Source organism: Habropoda laboriosa, unplaced genomic scaffold (genome assembly GCF_001263275.1).
Source record: "Habropoda laboriosa isolate 0110345459 unplaced genomic scaffold, ASM126327v1 scaffold276, whole genome shotgun sequence".
Taxonomy (NCBI): Eukaryota; Metazoa; Arthropoda; class Insecta; order Hymenoptera; family Apidae; genus Habropoda; species Habropoda laboriosa.
The window spans coordinates 751,556-771,084 of record NW_017100410.1 but is presented as its reverse complement, the minus strand read 5'-3'; the positions used below and the strand labels follow the sequence as shown (position 1 = coordinate 771,084).

At 40.9% G+C, this 19,529-nt stretch overlaps 1 protein-coding gene across 1 annotated transcript in view; it reads right to left on the bottom strand.

The window, feature by feature from the left end:
- Positions 1–19,529, bottom strand: part of LOC108575478 (protein patched) — a 72,641-nt gene that overhangs the window by 27,566 nt on the left and 25,546 nt on the right. The window contains 1 exon segment of the mRNA XM_017938297.1: positions 1,084–1,273. Coding sequence (XP_017793786.1) covers positions 1,084–1,273 — 190 coding nt within the window.

The window sequence follows — 19,529 nt, the reverse complement described above, 5'->3', positions numbered from 1 at the left end:
ACGGCATTCACAGGGTGTCTACAAAGTTTGCACAAAAGAGGCGAACCGTGTTTAAAGTCTACTTTTTCATCACATCGTTACTGAAACCTTATTTATTTGTTTATTTTCGATCGAATGCTTTCTATACTGTATTAGACTCGATGGAGCCAAATTTCCATACCGTTCAATGTGACTTTTAGTATTTACTTTTAATTGGTAATCTGTGAATGAAATTATTCGTACTACTCTATTTTTTAACGATTAAATTGAGAATTTACAGAGGCTGTGCGAACAAATCATACAGTCACGATCCATTGAACTCTTTGTTAACGAATTATGTTAATAGCGAAGGATAAAGATTGGAATAATTATTTGCAATCGAATAAGCGGAGCTCTTGGGTCTTCCCTAGGCAGTGTTTCCGTTTTTAACGAGAATCAAATAGATTTCAACATAGAGGGTGGGCCACGTGAAACAGGCCACCGAAATTTGTACACGTAATTTAAGTGGTTTCAAATGATGAATGAGGCTGAGGAACATTTTCACTGATGGAAGAAACGGCGAAAAATGAAAGGGAATTTCGCATTTGATTTGAAATTCTAGAGTCCAAGATCTGCTACAACAGACAGCAAAAAAAAAAAAAAAAGAAGCATAGGTAACCGTGAAAGGAAAAAACAAAAATTGCATTTATAAAAAGATTTGTCTTCCATCTTATTCTAAAACCATTTAAACTGCATACAAAAATTGTCTCGTATCGTCATAGTTAGAGAAGACACTTAGGTGGCCCGTTTCACGTGGCCCACCCAGTACATCGCGATAAGAACAGAAACATCATTTCAACAGCCGATCTCCTTCCTCCGCGGTCACGAGAATAGTTCACAATGAATTTATATCATCACAGTTCTACGTAAACGACAGCAACCTTAACTCTTCCTTTTTCCTACGCAGACGTAAGTGTTCAGAGCAAATTTTTGCACAACAGACTGAAAAAATGGAAACGGTACCTCTTTCCCGCCAAACTCTCGTAGACGTTTCACACATCCCGCAAACAGTGTAAAAGAATGAAGAAGCGAAAGAAAAAAAAAGAAAAAAAAAAGCAAGCTTACATTTCGAACAGGTGTACGGTGACCTGCGTCGCCGCCTTCAGGATCGCTAAATGTTCCTTGAGTGCGGCAGGGTGCAAAATATTCGCCCCGGAATGCCTCGGCGTTTGGATCACGAGCTGATGTGTCGCGGCGGCTGCTTCACCCAGTGCTTCCGAGGCGTAGGTCAGCTCTTTTTGCAACCTTCCGCCTTCTACGATCAAAAAGAAAGGGGGAGAGAAAAAAAAAAAAAGAAGAACCACGACGCGTGAGTTTCGGTGAAAGAATTTCTCATCCGGCGACATAGTACGGTAATCGAAATTTTTACCGTTACAATTTTCTACTCTGTTTTACGTGTAATTTAAAAAAAAAAAAAAAAGAGATGTACAATGCTTATTTTTTCTCCTTTTCCGTTCAGTACCTTTTCTTTTCTTTTTTCTTTTTTTTCTGCAAGTTTCCGCGTTTGTTACCGGTGGTTTCTGGTAATTTCTCGTAATTCGACAAAGGACGCCGCTTCTAAAATACAGGTTTGGAACGCAGTTGTCTTTCTTCAAAGGGGAAACGCACTACTACCTGGACCCTTTCAACGGACTGGAACCGTCCGGGCGATGAAGCAAAAGGCACGAGCTCCTACATCGGGGATTGGCCAGTTGCTTTATTCGCGACTCGTGCCACTTTAAGCTTTCGGCGGCCTGGTAATGTTTATGCTCGGGACGATTCCTCGAAGAGAAACATCGAGAGCGGCCCGGTGTCGTAACACACGTTTCTATGGCTTTACGGACATATACCGGGAAAAATTTCTGGCAGGGTACCAATGAAAGCGTTCCGAGAAGAAGACGTGGAAATAGCTCTGCTATGGGTCGAAATCGTCGCCCTTACCCGTCACGAACGCGACAGCCCCATCAATCTTGTCTGAACGAGTCATTAGAAATCTTCACCGTTTAAATCGTTTAAACGTGTCAATTGTAATAGAATGTTGGATGCTAATTGTTCGGATTGATCAATTACACATGGGTAATTTGTTCGTTTCTTGTAGATACAGGGAGCAGTGCTTGGATTTTTAGTTTCGGTGGAGTATTAGGTCTATGCAAAATTTTCTACGATTTTTTAGTTATTGAAATAATAGTAATAACAATATCAACCCTTCGTAGGCAAACCGAGTAGTCTGTCCTTTTAGTGTTTCAAGTTTTCGAAAAATCTGGAGTCCTACTTATCGAAGTTTCTACTAATCCAGCACATCTATAAATGTTTAAAACTTTCTCCAGTAAAAATAAAACTTCGTCTCGAAGAAATATGTACTTACTGTCATAAATAGCAACTGTGAAAATTTAGAAAAGAAAAGAAACATAGAGTGCCTTTTAGTGTCACTTTGATTTACAAGCGATGGGAACTTTTGCATAGACCTAATAATTTGTCTTTTATTGATGCCTTTATGAAAATTATAAAACTTGTTAGAAAAAAGGAAAGGAAAATGTTATATAAAATTTTTCGTGTTATCCATCAAAGTGCCGGTAAAGATCAAAGAAAATTATGAAATATTTGTCATCTACTGTAGGAGGCCATTACTAACGAGATGCGAAATTGTGTATACAAACTTGTTACAGACGTGTTACTACAATAACAAAAGGTACAATCTTGTAACAAGTTATAAAAACATGTTGTGCAACAAGATTGATAGTCGTTACAATAATTAATCAAATATACTAAGTGAATACTTCAACCTATATTTTCTAATGACGTTCGCTCTATAAATTACTCGGAACGAAGCTGCTACAAAACAATTCACTGCAGGCATCATTCACGATACCTCCTCTCCTCTTCCATCAACATTTCAAAAATAGTAATATATAACTTGATTATAATTCTACATGAATTAAAACTACATTATATTCTTCCTAGCCTGCTATCTACGTTTCATCTTTCTCATGCAAACGCTTCAGTTCACTTTCCCCCCTAAATAACACTCTTGAATACCAACAGACAAAGTAACAAACAGATCTCCATACAAAAACTGTCTCAACATATTACCAACCAAACTGAACAGATGTCTAAGATTGCTAAAATACAGTCTAGAAACCTGGATAAAGAGTCCTGTGTTTGGAAGATCGAGCGATGGTTCATTACATCAACAATACTATGGAACAAAATTCTTTCAAATAGCATATGAGAATGAAATATCATTCGGAGTAAATGGTACATCTACCACATTGGTTGGCAAAGTGTTAACAAACGCACTCCCTAACTAAAAATCGGACATATTCCAAAATGATCGATCCACGAACATTACATTCACATACTTTCATCTTAGAAAATTTCAAAGCTACAATTTCAGCAGCAACGCCACCGAAGAATAGCTAGGCCAATATCAACAACATTATGGAAGAAAATTCTTTCAAATAGCATATGAGAAAGAAATATCATTCGGAGTACTATAGAAAATGGTAGATCTATCACACTGGTTGGCAAAGTGTTAACAACCGCACTCCCTAACTAAAAATCGAACATTACATTGATAAACCTTCAGCTTAGAAAAGTTCCAAGCTACAAATTTCATGAGCAACACCACCGAAGAAGACGCAGGCCAAAAGGAGGGTGTTTCACGTGAAGCGCGAGAACCAAAGGATACGCGTATTCATCGGAAAGCAACGCGGGAAGGGCACGAGAATGACGTCTGACACGGGGTACGTCGGGACCCCACCTAGTCGGATTTCACCGTCAAAAATGCCGACGGCGTATTTGCTCGTTCCGCCACGGCGCGGCCTCCGGAGACCACCCGTGTTGCCCGCTATCAAGACGGTTCTCAACCGTACGCGAGCTCCCTCGAACGTTACAGGCTCGTCCATAGTAGGACAGGACCGAGGAGAGGCGAGCTCCGCTTGCCCGAGAGAGCCAGCTGCGGGAGTCGACGGGCGGTCTTCTCGAGTCGATATTCAGGGATGTACGAGTGGAAACGAACGTACCGGGCCTCATCGTGACCAATCTGAGGGACAGGGACGAATACCGTGATCGTAAAGCTCGAAGGACGAACACCAATAATGAGGGCGCAGTGAAGAAACGACGACGACCTGGGTTACTGTGCGCGCCCGTCACGGCTTTCCTTGCCACGGAATTTTGAACGTCTCGAATTTACGACCGGGATAGAGATCTCTCCTCTTTCTCGCGCGCGCGCACGCCGCGTCGTTGGTGTTCGTGCGGTCAGAGTGTTTTGTCGATGGTATTGAAAACGTAGCTGAATCCGAGGTGGGGACGTATTATCGGATTATTATAGTTGTGGTAGACGCACCGTGGACTATTAGGTATTTCTATGCTACCTCTTCTTTGTTGCCGCAGTTACACGTCGGTTAGTCAGGGTCGAATAGATTTACCTGGCTATCATCGAGAAATAGTTTGAGGAGATTGTGTAAAATTGACATTGGTGATGTAAATTGGACGGGTTGCCTTGAAATATAATGTCTTCATTCGCGTTACTTCACCGACACGTTAACCGTTCAACAGCGAATGGCAGATGCTGGGTCAAATATGAAAAATCTTCATCGTACGCAGGCGAAATCTTTTTTTTTTTTTCATTTTAAAATTAGGCAAGTACATTATGATTGAATATTTATAATATAAGGAGAGGAGAAGGTTGGAACAGGAGACATCTAAAGCTCGGGTCAGTTGTGACCCGGCAGCCGCAGTTCAAAGGTTAAAGTCACCGACAAACGTTTCTCTCGATGTTTTAATTATTGAAATTTTTAGTTACCGATGTACGCAGCTTATATTGATTAATAAAGTAACAGTGTAAGTGTGTCATAATTTTATTATTCACCACAGTATTTTTGTGTCGGTGAAATAGTGCGGATGAAACTTTTGTCGGTGATTTCAAGGTAACCCAAAATGGACAATCAGGAGATGAATATATAACAAACCTCTTTATCGTGTATTAAAATAAGTAGGTTTTTTAATTGGTGGATAATTGTCATACTTATTAGAGATATTGTGAGTGCAAGACAGGGTTGAGAAACAATTATTACCTAACAACTATTACATACAACAGAATATTTTGCAGGTACAATGGTAAAAGTAAAAGGTGACAAAGAATGGAGAATGTATATTCTACTTGCAACCGATTATGTCATTATTGCGTTACTTTATTACATACAATACACCTTTGTTTCTATGGACACAATCGATAGGCGAGACAGACACGACAAGAAAGTGCACAAATGCTACCCGGCAGAATGTCTTTCGTGATTAGAGAACTATTTCATGTGCTGATTGTTAGATAGGAGAAAAACTACCTTTAAAAATTTCAAGGAAAATTCGGGTCGATTATTTCAAATATTAATTATTAAATCAATATCAAGAAATAAGGTAACTTTCATCAGCAACGAAAAAAAAAAAGTTATCAGCTCTCGCTAATAAAATCGTGGACGGTAAAGAGAGCTTTTCGAGCGCGAAACGTTTGAATTATCGCTGGCTAACGAACGTCGGATAATTAATCAGAAATAATTGCCCGTATTTATTTACGCTCGTATCTATAGACTGCTTGTACAGCGAACGCGTATCGTGACGTGAGTTAATGAAAGTCGTTACATGGTATTATGTAAGACGATTCTACAGGGAAAGAACACGTTCGTGGATGCTCGGGGAAAAGGAGATGCCGTGTATTCCCCGGCAGAAGAAAGGGTCATGGTGTCCGACCTGGGTAACAGGGACAGATACTCTGACCGTAAACCTCGAGGGACGAACACAGTAATGAAGGTGGCGTGAAGAAGAAAGGAACCTGATTGCGCACGTTCGACCTTTTCCTTCCCACCTTTTCTCTTTTCTTCCTCTGCTTACCGCTGGTGGAATGTCGAAAACCGCTACGTATTTGTTCATGGCAACAATAGTAGCTGTTCTATGGAAACTATCGCGCGGAGAGGCTGGACTACTGAAATTTTTACTGTTCTACTACGGCACGTCGACGGTTGTAAAGTGTGTTATTGATACTGGACAGGGGATCATTTACTCAAATGACTTTATCGCTTGGTAAAACGTATCCAATACCTGAAAACTTTTTACTAGGTGCTCTACAGGCTGTTTCTATACGCGAGGACGTAAGTTCGAGGAGAAGTGTAGATTTGTGTGCAGAGGGTTTCCTACTACGTGGATCACACTTAACGCTTTTTCCTTTTATTTTATTAGGAGGTAGAATATATTTCTGTGAGCTGATTTGCTGAGTTGGGTACTGTTTTCAGAACCTCTTATAGCGTGATAAGAACTCGTCCATTGACAAGTCCTTAACCATCAATCAGGTCTGCTGGACATGTACTTAATGTGCGTTGATTAGAATGACACGAATACTTTTTTTTAGTTTTTCCTTTTTATTCTATTTTATTTATGACCAAATTTTGTCGGTCTAGTTAGCACTTTTCGAGAAGTGCGTGACGTGAGCCATGTATCATATATGAGTGACATCTTTAATAACTTTTGTTTCCCTATTATTTTTATTTTTCTTACATAGAATGCTTATGGTAATTGTAACAGTGGTCAGGTGACAGTCTTCGAATGCATATTACGTTCTTTTTTCTGAATCCTGATATAGAACAGGCGATATATCTATTACAATAAAAACTGCAGTTATTTCTCAAGAAATAAACACTTTCACGAACGGCAAATACGAAGCAACACTATGTATTATCTAAACAAACGACCTATCTTTGATAAAAAACTACTCGACGGTCCAGAAAGTATGAGCGACACGGCTCCAAAGGAAAATCGCTGTCACTCATAAGTGAGTCACGCGGTGCATACTCCGCAAAACAACACTGTCGCTCGTATACGAGCGACGAGGTAGAGAACGCGTTAAGTAAGCTATGTTAGAACGTAGATCGATAATAACAGAGAATCTGTCGAGAACTATTGCAGAATCTTAAAAAAAAAATGAGCAAAAGAGAAATTTACAGGATTAATTTATAAAATTCGTTATTTCTAAAAATTTACAACAACAGAGAATCTGTTGCTTAAAAAATAAACCAATTGTGTATGTTTACATGACGATTCACCGCCTAAAATCTCCAACCGAAAACCAGAGCCACTGCGTTACATCGAACGAAAGAAAAAATGGGCCAAAACGAGGGAAGCAATTAAAAACGCAACAAAGACGCGCGCCAGGCTATCGTGGCGTAAAAGTAGCGGTTCGATTACGTAGCGCGAAGTATGAGTAGCCCTGTAGCACGCGGAATGGACTAAATTTTATAGGCGCGCCAGTTTATGCCGGCCTCCGGGCAACGAAGAGCGTTTCCTCACGAATAGAATCACTTACAACGAGTTTCTCAACCTCCTCCTTTCTGCCCGACGCCGCCGCCCACGTGAAGCGAAACATCACGCTTCACACCGCGGAGTCGTCTCTAGCCTTCTGCTACACCGGAAGATGAATCGACCTGTAGAATGCGGCGCGGACCATCGAGCGTAATAAAGACACTACTCTCTACGCTCTACGTAGCAAGAAACATGCGTTTTAACGGAGGCAAGCCCGATCGCGGGAGAAAGAGAGGAAGAGAAAAACATGAGGGAAAAGGGGTGAGGAAGACACAGGAGTCCCTGTGATTCAGCCGAGAGAAGAGAAGAGAAGAGGGAGGCGCTCGTCTTGATTTATCGGCGGGGCGTCTCTGTAATTATTTCTCTGTCCCTGTCTGCTGCACGGGGGCGAGATCACGTTCCCGTTCTATCCGTACCCTTCCGGCTACCGTGATTGTACCGTGTAAGAATCTGCTTTGCTCTCTGTCCCTCCGGGGCACCTTTGAATGGCCGCGTGTTTTACCTTTGTCCACCATCTCATTCACTCCGCCGCGATCTTTCACCGATCTGCAGCGATTCCTACTGGTCTCCCGCGTTTGTTTTCCAATCGCCGACCACTCGCGTGCGCCGATCGAGAGATTGTCGCTCTATGAGGGACGATGATCGTTCGATGGTATATTGGAATAGGAAGGGAGGGAAAATTGGTTTAATCCCTTGGACGAGAGTTATGTGTCATGTGCGTCAATTTTTAGGGAACTTTTTGGGAAAGATTTGGTACTACTAGGTCGTCTCATAAAATTTCTAACGAAGCTTTAAATTTCATAAACAAATACGTAAGTAAAAATACTATTTTTTGGTGAGATCATTATGTCGTCGTTGTAGAATTTTCTTGAATTTTCATTCTAATATTTTTCGCTTCCGGTACGAAGTTATGGGATGACCTAATGGTAGATACTTAAGGATTTGCAAAATAGATGATGAAAATGTCAGTGTACTAATTAACTTACTGTACACTGGCGTTCATAAGTGTTAGGTCATCTATTGCGTTCGTGTATGATTTAAATTATATTTCTTCGCCAAAGTTTTTTGGTAGATTTGTGACAAAAATAGAAGAGGCCAAAATTTCATTAGTTTTTATACACAATTACCAAAAAATATCACTACATCATTTTTTGATCTATTAAGGAGGTGATCCAATTTTATATCGGCATTTATTTTTTGGTCATTCAAAATTTGTTTGTCAATCTCATGTTATTATAAACACAAGGCTATCAACTTGCTTGAATCTCAGGCTGCTAAGCTAACAAGGGAACATCTCAAGTGATAATCACCGATATTGATGAAACTTTGATACTTGATACTACTAAAAAAAAATGACACGTATTTTTTCTTATCGGCAATCGTCTACATCGAAGAGGTGACAATCGTCCTCGAAGATAAGGGCAATACACATATTTAGTGAAAATTATTCATTATTTCGTATTTTTGAAATTTGTTATTGAAAAATGTATTTCTCTATCTCTAATCATTTTCTAGGTATTAGATTAAATACGTTTACTACCCACAACTTCGATGGCAATTTTCACCCCTTCACAGTGAACAACTATCGATATAAAAAAAAAAAAACATGTCGAATATTTTTTCGAGGACTACTGTATACCAAAGTTTCATCGAAATAGGTGATTATCATTTCGTGACGTTCCCCTCTAACTTTGCAAACAGACGTCGCAGGAATCGAAACGAGAATCCCCCTTTCCGATTCGCGGTTTAACGAGCAAGCTCTAAATTACGCGTACCGCGGAGAAAATAATTACGCGAATGACAAGGATTCTCCAGGAATAAAACGAGCTTACTCTCCCACATGCGCGACAGTCGTCGTCCTTTCTCATCCCTGGCCGTTCGGAGAGAGGAGAAGAAGCAACGTTTAACGATAATTCGATGCTTGCCCCGAGGGAAAAGAAGCCACCGGACGTGGGTACACGAGCGAGAGAGTCTTGAATCAACAGTGCAGCAGTCGAAAGAAAAAGGGGAAAAGAGTGGAAAGGAAGACGTTGAAAAGAAAGAAAGAAACGAGCGAGCAGCGAACGTGTGTTCCTCCTCTTCCACCACGGGCGAACGTGGACGTACTACTATGAGGGAGAGGAACAGGTGCAACGAGCGGCCCTATGGTCGTGCACAAGCAACAGAAACATTGAAAGCCACAGGCGAATCAGCAGAGAGTAAGAGAGAAAGAAACAGACGGATCACTCCCACCTCCTTTTCGTGGTTCTCGTGCTTCGTCCTTAAATGCCTCGGCAGGAGCAGAAGCAACGACGGTGGCAGCCCTCCTTAAGTTCTCCTCCTTAAATTTCAAACGAGGTGGCTGTTAAGCCGGACAAGGTAGGACACGACCGTCGAATCGTTAAAGGGATATTCTGTCCAATTATTGGTTATACGTTAATTTCGCGATATTACTAGCGAAAAGCCCTGTTTGCTCCTCGCTGCTCTTTGTCGACCATGAAACCCCTTGTCTAAATACATATTACAAAAGATCAAACGTAGAATTTAGCTTCGCCTTTTCTTAAACAATTTCCGCCTCTTCCTAGAAACCGTTTTTGGTGCAGGGTGGGCCACCTGATTGTCATCTCTAGCTACGGCGGTACCAGAAAATTTTTGTACGTAATTTCGAATGGTTTCGAAGAAATGAAAGGAAAAAACACAGGTGACCAAAAATAAAATAAAAAAAATATTTTCTTTCAGCTTGCACATCTTTTGAAACCATTTGAATTTTCGAAAAGTCTTCTCGTACCACCGTAGCTAGAGAAGATAATTATGGTCATAAAGATGCTTGCAGGGGAGAGATTGTTACTTTGTTTCAATAAACTGAACCTTTGTAGCAATTGTTTTTGCAGAATGTGAATTATCGTGTCAACGTATAGAGGAACTGCTAGCAGCCATCATCTGTTGCTAAATAAACCTTCCACGAAACGATTTCCCTTGACACTTTACGAATAAGTTCCGGAAAGTTGCCTCTTCCGTTTTGGAAGCTGATCCTTCTGAGGGACCAACAAGATTGAACATCTGTCAGTGTCGTGGAAACGCACGTGTGGACAGCTTTATAGCGTGTGAAAATATAAGAACCACGTGCTTTCCCTTTACCTTCTTGGGTTTTCCCTTCTGATGCATTGCATTTACGTTCGAGCGGAACATCGGGCGTTTCTTAAATGAATTATTTAGTAAATACAAGATTTTGCACGTACTTTATGTTAATTCTCGTTTGGTAGTTAAGTTTGGTCTATTAACTTTTCGAGGTATGCAAATTTTAGGAAATAGTTATAAAGTGTGACGTAGAAGTACTAGAGCTATCGTGAGCGAATACTTAACTCTGAATGAAAAATTGGGACTACTGAAGTTTAGTTGCACTTTGGAAATCCACACCCACAATCTACTGTATTCCACTAATATCTACTGGAATCTACTAAAATCTACTTACTGAACGTGAAGCAAACATCATAACGAAAAATTATTTGACACACAAAAGTCCTTACAAAATTACAAACATCCTAAAGAAAGAACAGTTCAGCCTAAAATCTCGAAGTACAACTACATGCATACATACATTTTTGTTAACATACGACACTAACTTTCGCCAGGAGATGTAATTTAAATCATATTAATACTTTCTACACGAATATAACGGGTGTCCTAATAGCTCTAAACAGCGGTGTACGTCCAATTTCTGCCACTGAACACTCTACCATTAAAACAACATTCACTGGCAAATTTTCAAAACAGTATGTCACTTTCCCCAAACTCTGTCGCAACAAAAACCGATCCAATTAACCCTTTCATTACTATTGGCACCTAAAGGCGATTTGAAAATTTGATCGCACTATACTGTCGAAGCCTTTTGCTACACTTCCACCTTAATTTAATAAACCGAATTTTAAAACGATACGACCAAAACAAGAAACTTTACAGTCGAGGGTAAAAATTTATCGTCACCCACGTTGTACATTAAAATCTACCGTAGCGAAAGGGTTAATAGGCAACAACATTGAGCGAATCTGAAAATTCGGAAAATCGTGTTCCAGTCCCAATTCTTTCGACGGGAGTCAATAAAATCAGATTTTTCGGCAACGCAACACGTCTCCTCGAACAGAAATGTGTTTGTAAACAAAATCGGCCGGGGACGTAGCCAATTACGTCCGCGAAAGCAACTCCAGAACGATATCCCTCCGTGCCTTCATTATCATAGGCCGCGCAGATAAAGTTTTCGGGGTTGATGCCCATCGGACGGATAGTAGAGAGACGCAGCGTGGCGCGAAGATGGGAAAGGGAAGGGCCGCGAGCCGGGGCCCGAATGAAGCTGGGCTAAGGCTACTTGATGTAGTAGAAACCCTCGTGGCCCCTTTCCCGACTGTTCCTTCACGGAGTTTCGAGGGGGCGCTGGTAGGGAGAAGGAGGAAGACGAGAGAAGAAAACGAAGGGGGCCCTTCGAAGCAGGCTTAGCTCTCTGAGGTTCATGGAGGAGCTGAGACTTGGCTCAATCGCTCAGGCACGCAGGCCCACCGCTGGTTGGCTGGCTGGGTTGGCTTGGCGCACACAGAGAGCCCACCGGGCCACCCACCGCGACCATTCACCGGAACCGAGCCCCATCCAATCCCAGTGGTTCTCATTTTCTGTCGCGGTTTTTCCAGAGGAAATCACCGGCTCCTTTCCGCCGATAAGAACCTCGTATCGTTCTTATCGCGGTTTCAGAGAAGTACGAGTACGATGGGCCGACCTTTTTTCTAAACACGCCACGTTTCATTTTGTTCGAGATGAGTGTACTAGGATATGGTTAGGTTTGAATACGAAAATAGGATATCCGCAGTCTAGTTCCTTTTTAACAGATTTTTAACCACATTTTAGTCAAAGTTGTGGTATTTCGTTTGAAAGTTATATTTTAGAAAAATTGCTACAAGTGAAAAAGTGGGTATTCGATATTTTCTACGTGTATAAGTTTATTGAAATATTTCCTGAACTATGCAACTTCTGTAGGAAACATTTTTATGGCAAATATTTCAGGTGACAAAGTTAGGTGGTACAGCCTGTATACTAGGGAAAAAATTGTATGTCACGAAGTATTACAATTATAAAGTTTAAATAAAATCAAGTACTACTATGTCTAATACAAGCACTTCCACATTAGTACATCTCAATTTTTTAGAAAACAATTTTAGAGCCTCAATAACTGATCTTGAAATGAAATCAAACGAAACGTGTCTATTACGAGCACTTCAAATACCTCATACTTTCAACAATACCGTTACATAAACATTTCGTACTAGCGAAACAGTTGCACAGTTACATATAACGAACAGTTGTATTCAATAATGGCATTCTGTTACTGAACAGGAGACCGAAAACATTCGCAAAAATATCAGAACAGTAATATTCTAACAAAAGTCACCCAAAACGATGTACTTTTACGAAACAACGTTTATAAATAAAAATGAATCCGACAAGAAGTTACCGAACTTCAAATTGATCAACTAAAACCGAACTTCGTATCTGATTTCCCTTCACAAGCGTCATTTCATCTGAAATTCACCATTTCACAAAAATCCTGACCGCAGATTGATTCCAGTACCTACATCTGATGATCTGCATAAAATACGCGGTGCAATAGCTCCACGTGGTAAATAGTAGATGAGATCCTCTGTTTACGCGGCCGTCCGTCCGTCCGTCCGTCGGTGCAACAACAACAGATTCCCGGTGGGTCTTTGGACGACGGTCTTCTGACTTTCTTATCCCCGTTGCGGCCTTACGGAATCTCTCCCTTTCGCTCTCTCCCATGGCCCACCGTGTTGCCCTCTCTCTCCTTTCCTCTCCCTCTTTATCAGTGTTTTCTTCTTCTTCGTTTGGTCTCCGTCTCGCCGTGGACTGGCCCCGTCTCGCTCCCACTCGAAGGCATGGGGGCCTAATGAAGATGTAAGCAGTCGGCCGGCCCTCATGCACGGTCGTGCCTTCGTCCTCTGTCTGTCCTTGTCACACTAACGCCGTGGCCTCCTTGCGCCGGTTGGCCCTCGGTACAGGTCATTCCAGGAAGACGCTGCCTAGACACTTCCGAGTTCTAGTCCGGTACCGATTTATCTCGCCTATGCTTTTCCTTCTTAACGAGAAAACACTCGTTTTCTTTTGCTCCGCCATTTTTATTCCGAACGAGATCACTATACAATTGGGATCTTTTTGTGAGAGGTTTATTTTGAAAGTGGTGCAAGTTTTTTTTATTTAGGGTATTGTTGCGAAGTCAGGTTAAGGTTTTGTTTGTGAAAATTGTAGAACTGACAAGGGAAAAGTATCTGTACTAGTGGAGAACGAAGCATAATTGTTAAGGGAAATAAGTAACTTTTGTAATTTGTGTCATGTATTTATAATAAATATCTTTATTTCATCTCTATGTATTATTTTTCTAACGTTTGTAGGTTATGTTGTAGAAACATCTTAGTTTCACTGTATTTATATTAAAAAATTAATTTAAATAACGTTGATGACATAATACCTTCATTTCGAAAATGGTGTAAGCCCGTTTAATTTTTGCCAGTTAATGTTGTACGAATGTATAAAAAGTAAATGTACATTAGTAAATAAAGTATATATTAAAAATGTATATAAAAGTAAATGAAGTATATACTAAAAAGTTTCGATCAACCCACTAACAACAAAGTAATCTAAAAAAGTATTCACGTTAAACGGTTCACCCTGCATAATACTTCTAACCTAAAAAAAAAATGGTCGGAAAAATGTGGTCGGATAAGGAAGTTGAAGAATTGCTTGCTACATACGAGAAAATAGAATGTTTGCAGAATCTAAAGGATTATAAAAATCGTGATAAAAAAAAAAGATACTATTCTTTCACTATCGTAAAAACCTCTTAGATACCCAAAGAGAGAGAGAGAGAGAGGGAGAAAGGGAGGGAAAGATATTGGCGCGTGTGCAAGGGCTTCACTGTTTGGCGAACCCGCCGCGCCGGGCGTGTACGCGAAAATAAAGGCAAAACAGGCTGAATTAAGTGGACGAGCTCGATGTTCGATTCACAAAAGCGGGGCTACGCCACCTGCGTGCCGGCGGGAAGGATCTTCGGCGATTCGAAGCGTAATCTGGAATAATTACACACGGTTCGGTCACATTGCAGTTCGTTTCAAATGTATCCAGCTCGTGCTTCCGCCTCGAGGTACATTTTAATTACGCTCATTGAGCATCAATCTCGTTCCCCGGATTGCACCTGCTCGAAACGAGGTGAAACGTGAATTATTTCCTTCTCTCTGACGCGACGAAAATTACATTGCGATCTTTCCGTTTTCTCTTCTTTTTCTTCTTTCTTCCCTTCTCTTTTACCACTCGCCGCAAAATGAAAGAAATCCCGGGGCTGGTGCGCGAAGGGAGATCCTCCAGTCGTAAAATAAACAGGAAACGCGTAACGTGTATGGGTGCAGGTGATTGAAAACCAACACCCGCTTGGTATAACGTTTGATTCTACCACACACACACGCTCGAGAGCTATGACGACTGGGCAGCACACCAGCGTACAAGCGGAAGAAAAATAATCGTGCAAATGTTGAACTGACATTACGCGCATCCGTTTGACGGGTGATAAGGTTGCCCCATTATAAATAATCGGAAAGTGCACGTTATAAGAAACCAGTCGTTTTAATCGCGACCGTATTATCAGTTTCGCGTGTCCAGCTAATCAGGAAAATAAGCGGAAATATCAATTATGCACGAAAGTGATCGGTTTATATGCCGTGTACTACGATTTTTTGCTCTTGTTTACAGGTGATAAAGTTTCATTGAACGGCTACTGCTATTTTGTTGTTCGTGCGGCTGTAAATATGTTTGAATACTTCGATGAATTTTGAAGGATAATAGAATGCTCGCTATTCCAATCGCGGTGTAGATAATGGAATATTTATTTTACGCTCACTCCATAGTGTTTTTGTATTGTTGGGTGAAAGCGGTATTTAATATTTCCATTCAAAGTTCCCAATTTTTTTAAATGGTTTTCTTCTTAATTTTGCATAAAAACGCCGTTGAAGAAACGATGATAATTGAAACCTTGTACTATGTAACTTTGTACAAAAGATAAAAAATATGTGCAGTTTAAAATATTTTTATTTTAACACTAGAAACACTGGCTGGGTCAAACTTGACCCATTGGCAACTTCCCAAAAAAGTGAACGTTCGATATTGGTAAGTATTATCGTTTCCAACTTTCCGACTTTGTTTTCTGCATGAATACTTCTATCTGTATCCATATGAATCTAATTTTTCCGTCACGTTTTAGGTATAATAAAGTCGCTGGCGGGTCGTTTTTGACCCGGTCACCGTTCCACTGCTCAAATATCCCGGAGAATGAAAAATTGCTGGACAGAATTTAGTTTTAGCTAAGGAGAAGATCCTACAGCTGGTCCCCGAGGGATTTTTATGCAACTACCATAAAATAACATAAAATAACATTCCCTAGAATATTTAATTTCGACGCAGAGGACGGTATAACGACGTTACAATAAAACCCCGATAAAAGAAACGTCTCAGAAATAACAAAACACGTGGACATAAATCAAAAACAATTCCAAGCACAACCGAACATCCGTGGCGAAGTATCGAAACGATGGATGGTCGGAATAATCGAAATTCCCCGTTTCGCAAATACTATACTTTAATCTATTGATTTAAACTACCCGGAGATTCTCCGCGGCGCGAGTAAAACGCGAACAATTAAACAATGAGCGACGAACGAGGGACCTCCGTGCCGCCAATAAAACCCTTTCCAACATATGCTGGTGTGCGTACCATTACCAACCGGCGAAGGAAACGTTGAATCAAGGGAACCATAAAGCAGGCAAGCGTTTATCGATCTCTCTCGCCGGTGAAATTTATGCCCGTTGCCTCTCTTCCTGCAATATCGTCAAATCGCGTTTCGCAAAGTCGTAAAACTTGCACACTCTTCTTCCATTTGTCCAGTGTCGTCGTCACGTCTCGAAAGCTTGTCCTTCTTTCTCAACCTCTCCGCCACTTTGGCCGGGGCCGAGCGCGGACAACACTACGCCCGCATATCCCGCCTCGACTGCAGTCACCTCACGGATATCCGGTACTGATCCCCGCGTGGCGCACGCATGCGGCACACCGCATCTAGAATCACCATCTCTCGAAAGCCCTGTTTTCTACGGTCGTCTCTCCCGCACGCTATCACCGGCAACAGCCGCCTCCCTATTGGCCTCACACAACCCTGACGACGCGCGCGTACGCCACCGATTACCGTGGCAAAAAAACTGCCATGCTGTCGCGCAAATTACTTGACGCTTTTTCAAGAGGGATCGTTACTTGTTCTTGATACGCTATTAATTAGACGGGATAGGGGAAAGAAATGTTTTGTATGGTAGTTTAGATGAGATATACGATAGGACGGCGGAGAGTGTTTGTTCCGAGGTGAGGTTTGAGGAGGAGGAATGCGATACACCGCGTTGGATATAGTGGAGATGTGTGTTACTTTGGGCCGTTGCACAGTGTCCCGACCAGTGGACGAAAATCAGAAATTCGAAGTGTGACATCTACAAATTTTTTCATTTTAAGATGTAATTAACATTTGAGATGTTATCGACCATAGTTACAAACCATAGTTCGTAATATTACCTATAATTTTGACCGAATGTCCAGTTTTTATTCGATAAAAAGTAAAGGTCGCTACAATGTTTTTAAATGAAACCATATATTTGTTTGTGCGCCAATCAGTGCATATTTGAATTCTCTTCAAAAAAGTATTAGGGAACTTAGGTCGAAAATTGATTAATTTAGAAGTTATGATTTTTGTCCCGAACGCCCATATACTCGAAACACTGTGCGCTGTTTCGAACGGCTACAGTGGTCAATCTAGGTGAAATTCGGTGGGTGTTCCGAGGGATGTGAAAGGACTTCAAATATAAAATTTTTGCCTTGGGGAATTAACATTAGGTTCACGGGACGCGTGATTTTGACGTATTTAACTCTTTATTCTTTCTTTTTCGACTTATTTCTGCACGTGGAATTACCACTCGGTTGGTTGTACCAGGATTTTGGGGACGCTCTGTATATTTATAGTCAATTTTACCGTGTAATCCCATTTTATTTAATTAAATGAACAGAAACCCTCGTCGTGATAGAAACTGTGAAAAGTGATGCTTATTTTACTGAAAGAATTATTATAGTGATACGAGAAAATTATTATTCTTCGCCCTTTGAAACCATTCAAATTACGCATAAAAATTTTGTCATACATACCTATGCAGATAGCGTAACCAGATTTTACTCTTGAAAATATGTCTCAAATCGTGTGAAAATATGTCACACGATTTTTCTAAACGTGCCAAATTTACATACGCCAGTACACTTGACCCTTTCGCAAAAAATTAACGTCCACTCAGCGATCGCAATTTCCTCCAGATTACGAGTAGAATATAGAACACGTAAGTCCGATGCAAATTATTCCGCGCAATGCGGAAATTTTCACCGCAACGCGCGGTAAATCTTCCCTCTAAATCGTTCATAAAAGCATTAAGGCGCATTTACGGTTGGTCTGGTGTGCGCGCAAAAATATCCCCAGTCACCGTTACCACGGTTTCTCAAAACTTTCATTCGAGATGGATGGCGTTTTAACGATTTTCCCGCGTGATTCTCACAGATGCAAATTTTTGCCAGGCCATCAGAGAGCCCGGCATTACGTTTTATAAACGGCGTTCGCTCCTCGATTCACGCTTCGCTGAACCGAGCATTATTCCGAAGCAGTCGCTCGCGCTTGGGCAAAACTCGTTTGCTCATTAAAATCTCATAAAACGCTGATACGTCTTTAATCTGTCGTCCGCGAGCGGTTTCCCGTGCGTGAGGAAACCTTTAAGGATGGCCTTAACTTTGATCCTAGACGAGGGACAATCACGGTCGCCTCCTCGGTGCCAAGCGAACCGAGACGAAAGAACCTTCGAAACAGTTAGCCAGGACACCGGGATGCTGTACAGCCAGACTTCTTCCTTCTCTTGGAAAGCAATATTTGTCCTCGATACCGAACAGCACTTTTCATTGTTCGGCGTCTCGTCACGAAACACGGGTCGACGAACTGTGGAACTGTTTAGGCAGTGGATTGAATCGTTAGGTGTGAATAAATCGACGATGGAATGGAAAAGTGGCAAGAAATTCAAGGTGGAAGATAATTTAGGTGAAAATTAATTTTGTGATTGCGAATGATGCAGTTTGGAGATAGTACGAGTGTTGAGAGTAGTATCGATTGACTTTAAACAGAACTTATTGGACTGGAACAAGAGTTCGTAGCGTTTTTTAAGTGAAATTCGAAGACAATGTTTAGATTGGTTTGTGCATAGGTTTATTTAACCACATGTGCTATTTTGTTCTACTATCTTTCGCTATCTTTGATTTCATTCTCTCAGAACTTGGCATCGTTCTGGGCGATGAACTGGTACAGATGGTTGGACAAACGCTACGAACTTTTGTTCGAAGCCAATACTAAAGTATTACTTCCTTTTCGTTCTTGGATATGTTGATATGATGTACTTTACGTTGTAGTGGCAATAAAATTCAAAATGAACAGTCCCCCGATAAATAAATTAGTGTGTTGTAAGTATTGGGTAAAAAATGACGAGTTAACTCATCTTACACAGTTAATAGGTTAAATGTACCAATGAATGGAACCTTCGTAATAAACTTTTAGCATAACTTTCATAGCAATGCAGTGTTCAATAGAATACAGTGAATTTATAGAAAAAGAAACATTTATCTATTAATCACACTTGATAAATTAAAAGTAGGCAACAACATGAAATAGATTAGAGCAATTAGAGTAGTTTGGGCTCAAAAAACCGAAAACCGAGCAAAATTTCGAATAACCATAATCTCAGGAAATGTATCTTTGAAACTCTTCTAAGACACCAGAATCAACCCTCTTTATCAGATTTGATAACCAACAGCGTCCCATATCTTAGCATCTCCATGACGCACACTTTTTATCGCGTGGCTCGAAATCATTTGATTTCGGCGGCGTACGCTTGAAGTTGAAGTTGGTAACGGGGTGTTCGAATTAGCGTTTCGGATCACGGATAAATATAGAGGGCCACCCAGCGAGCAAACTAATGTACCGTGTGCCACGAGCGTGGGAGTAAAACGGAGTTTCGCTCTACTCTCTATGTTCTTCTTTTGTC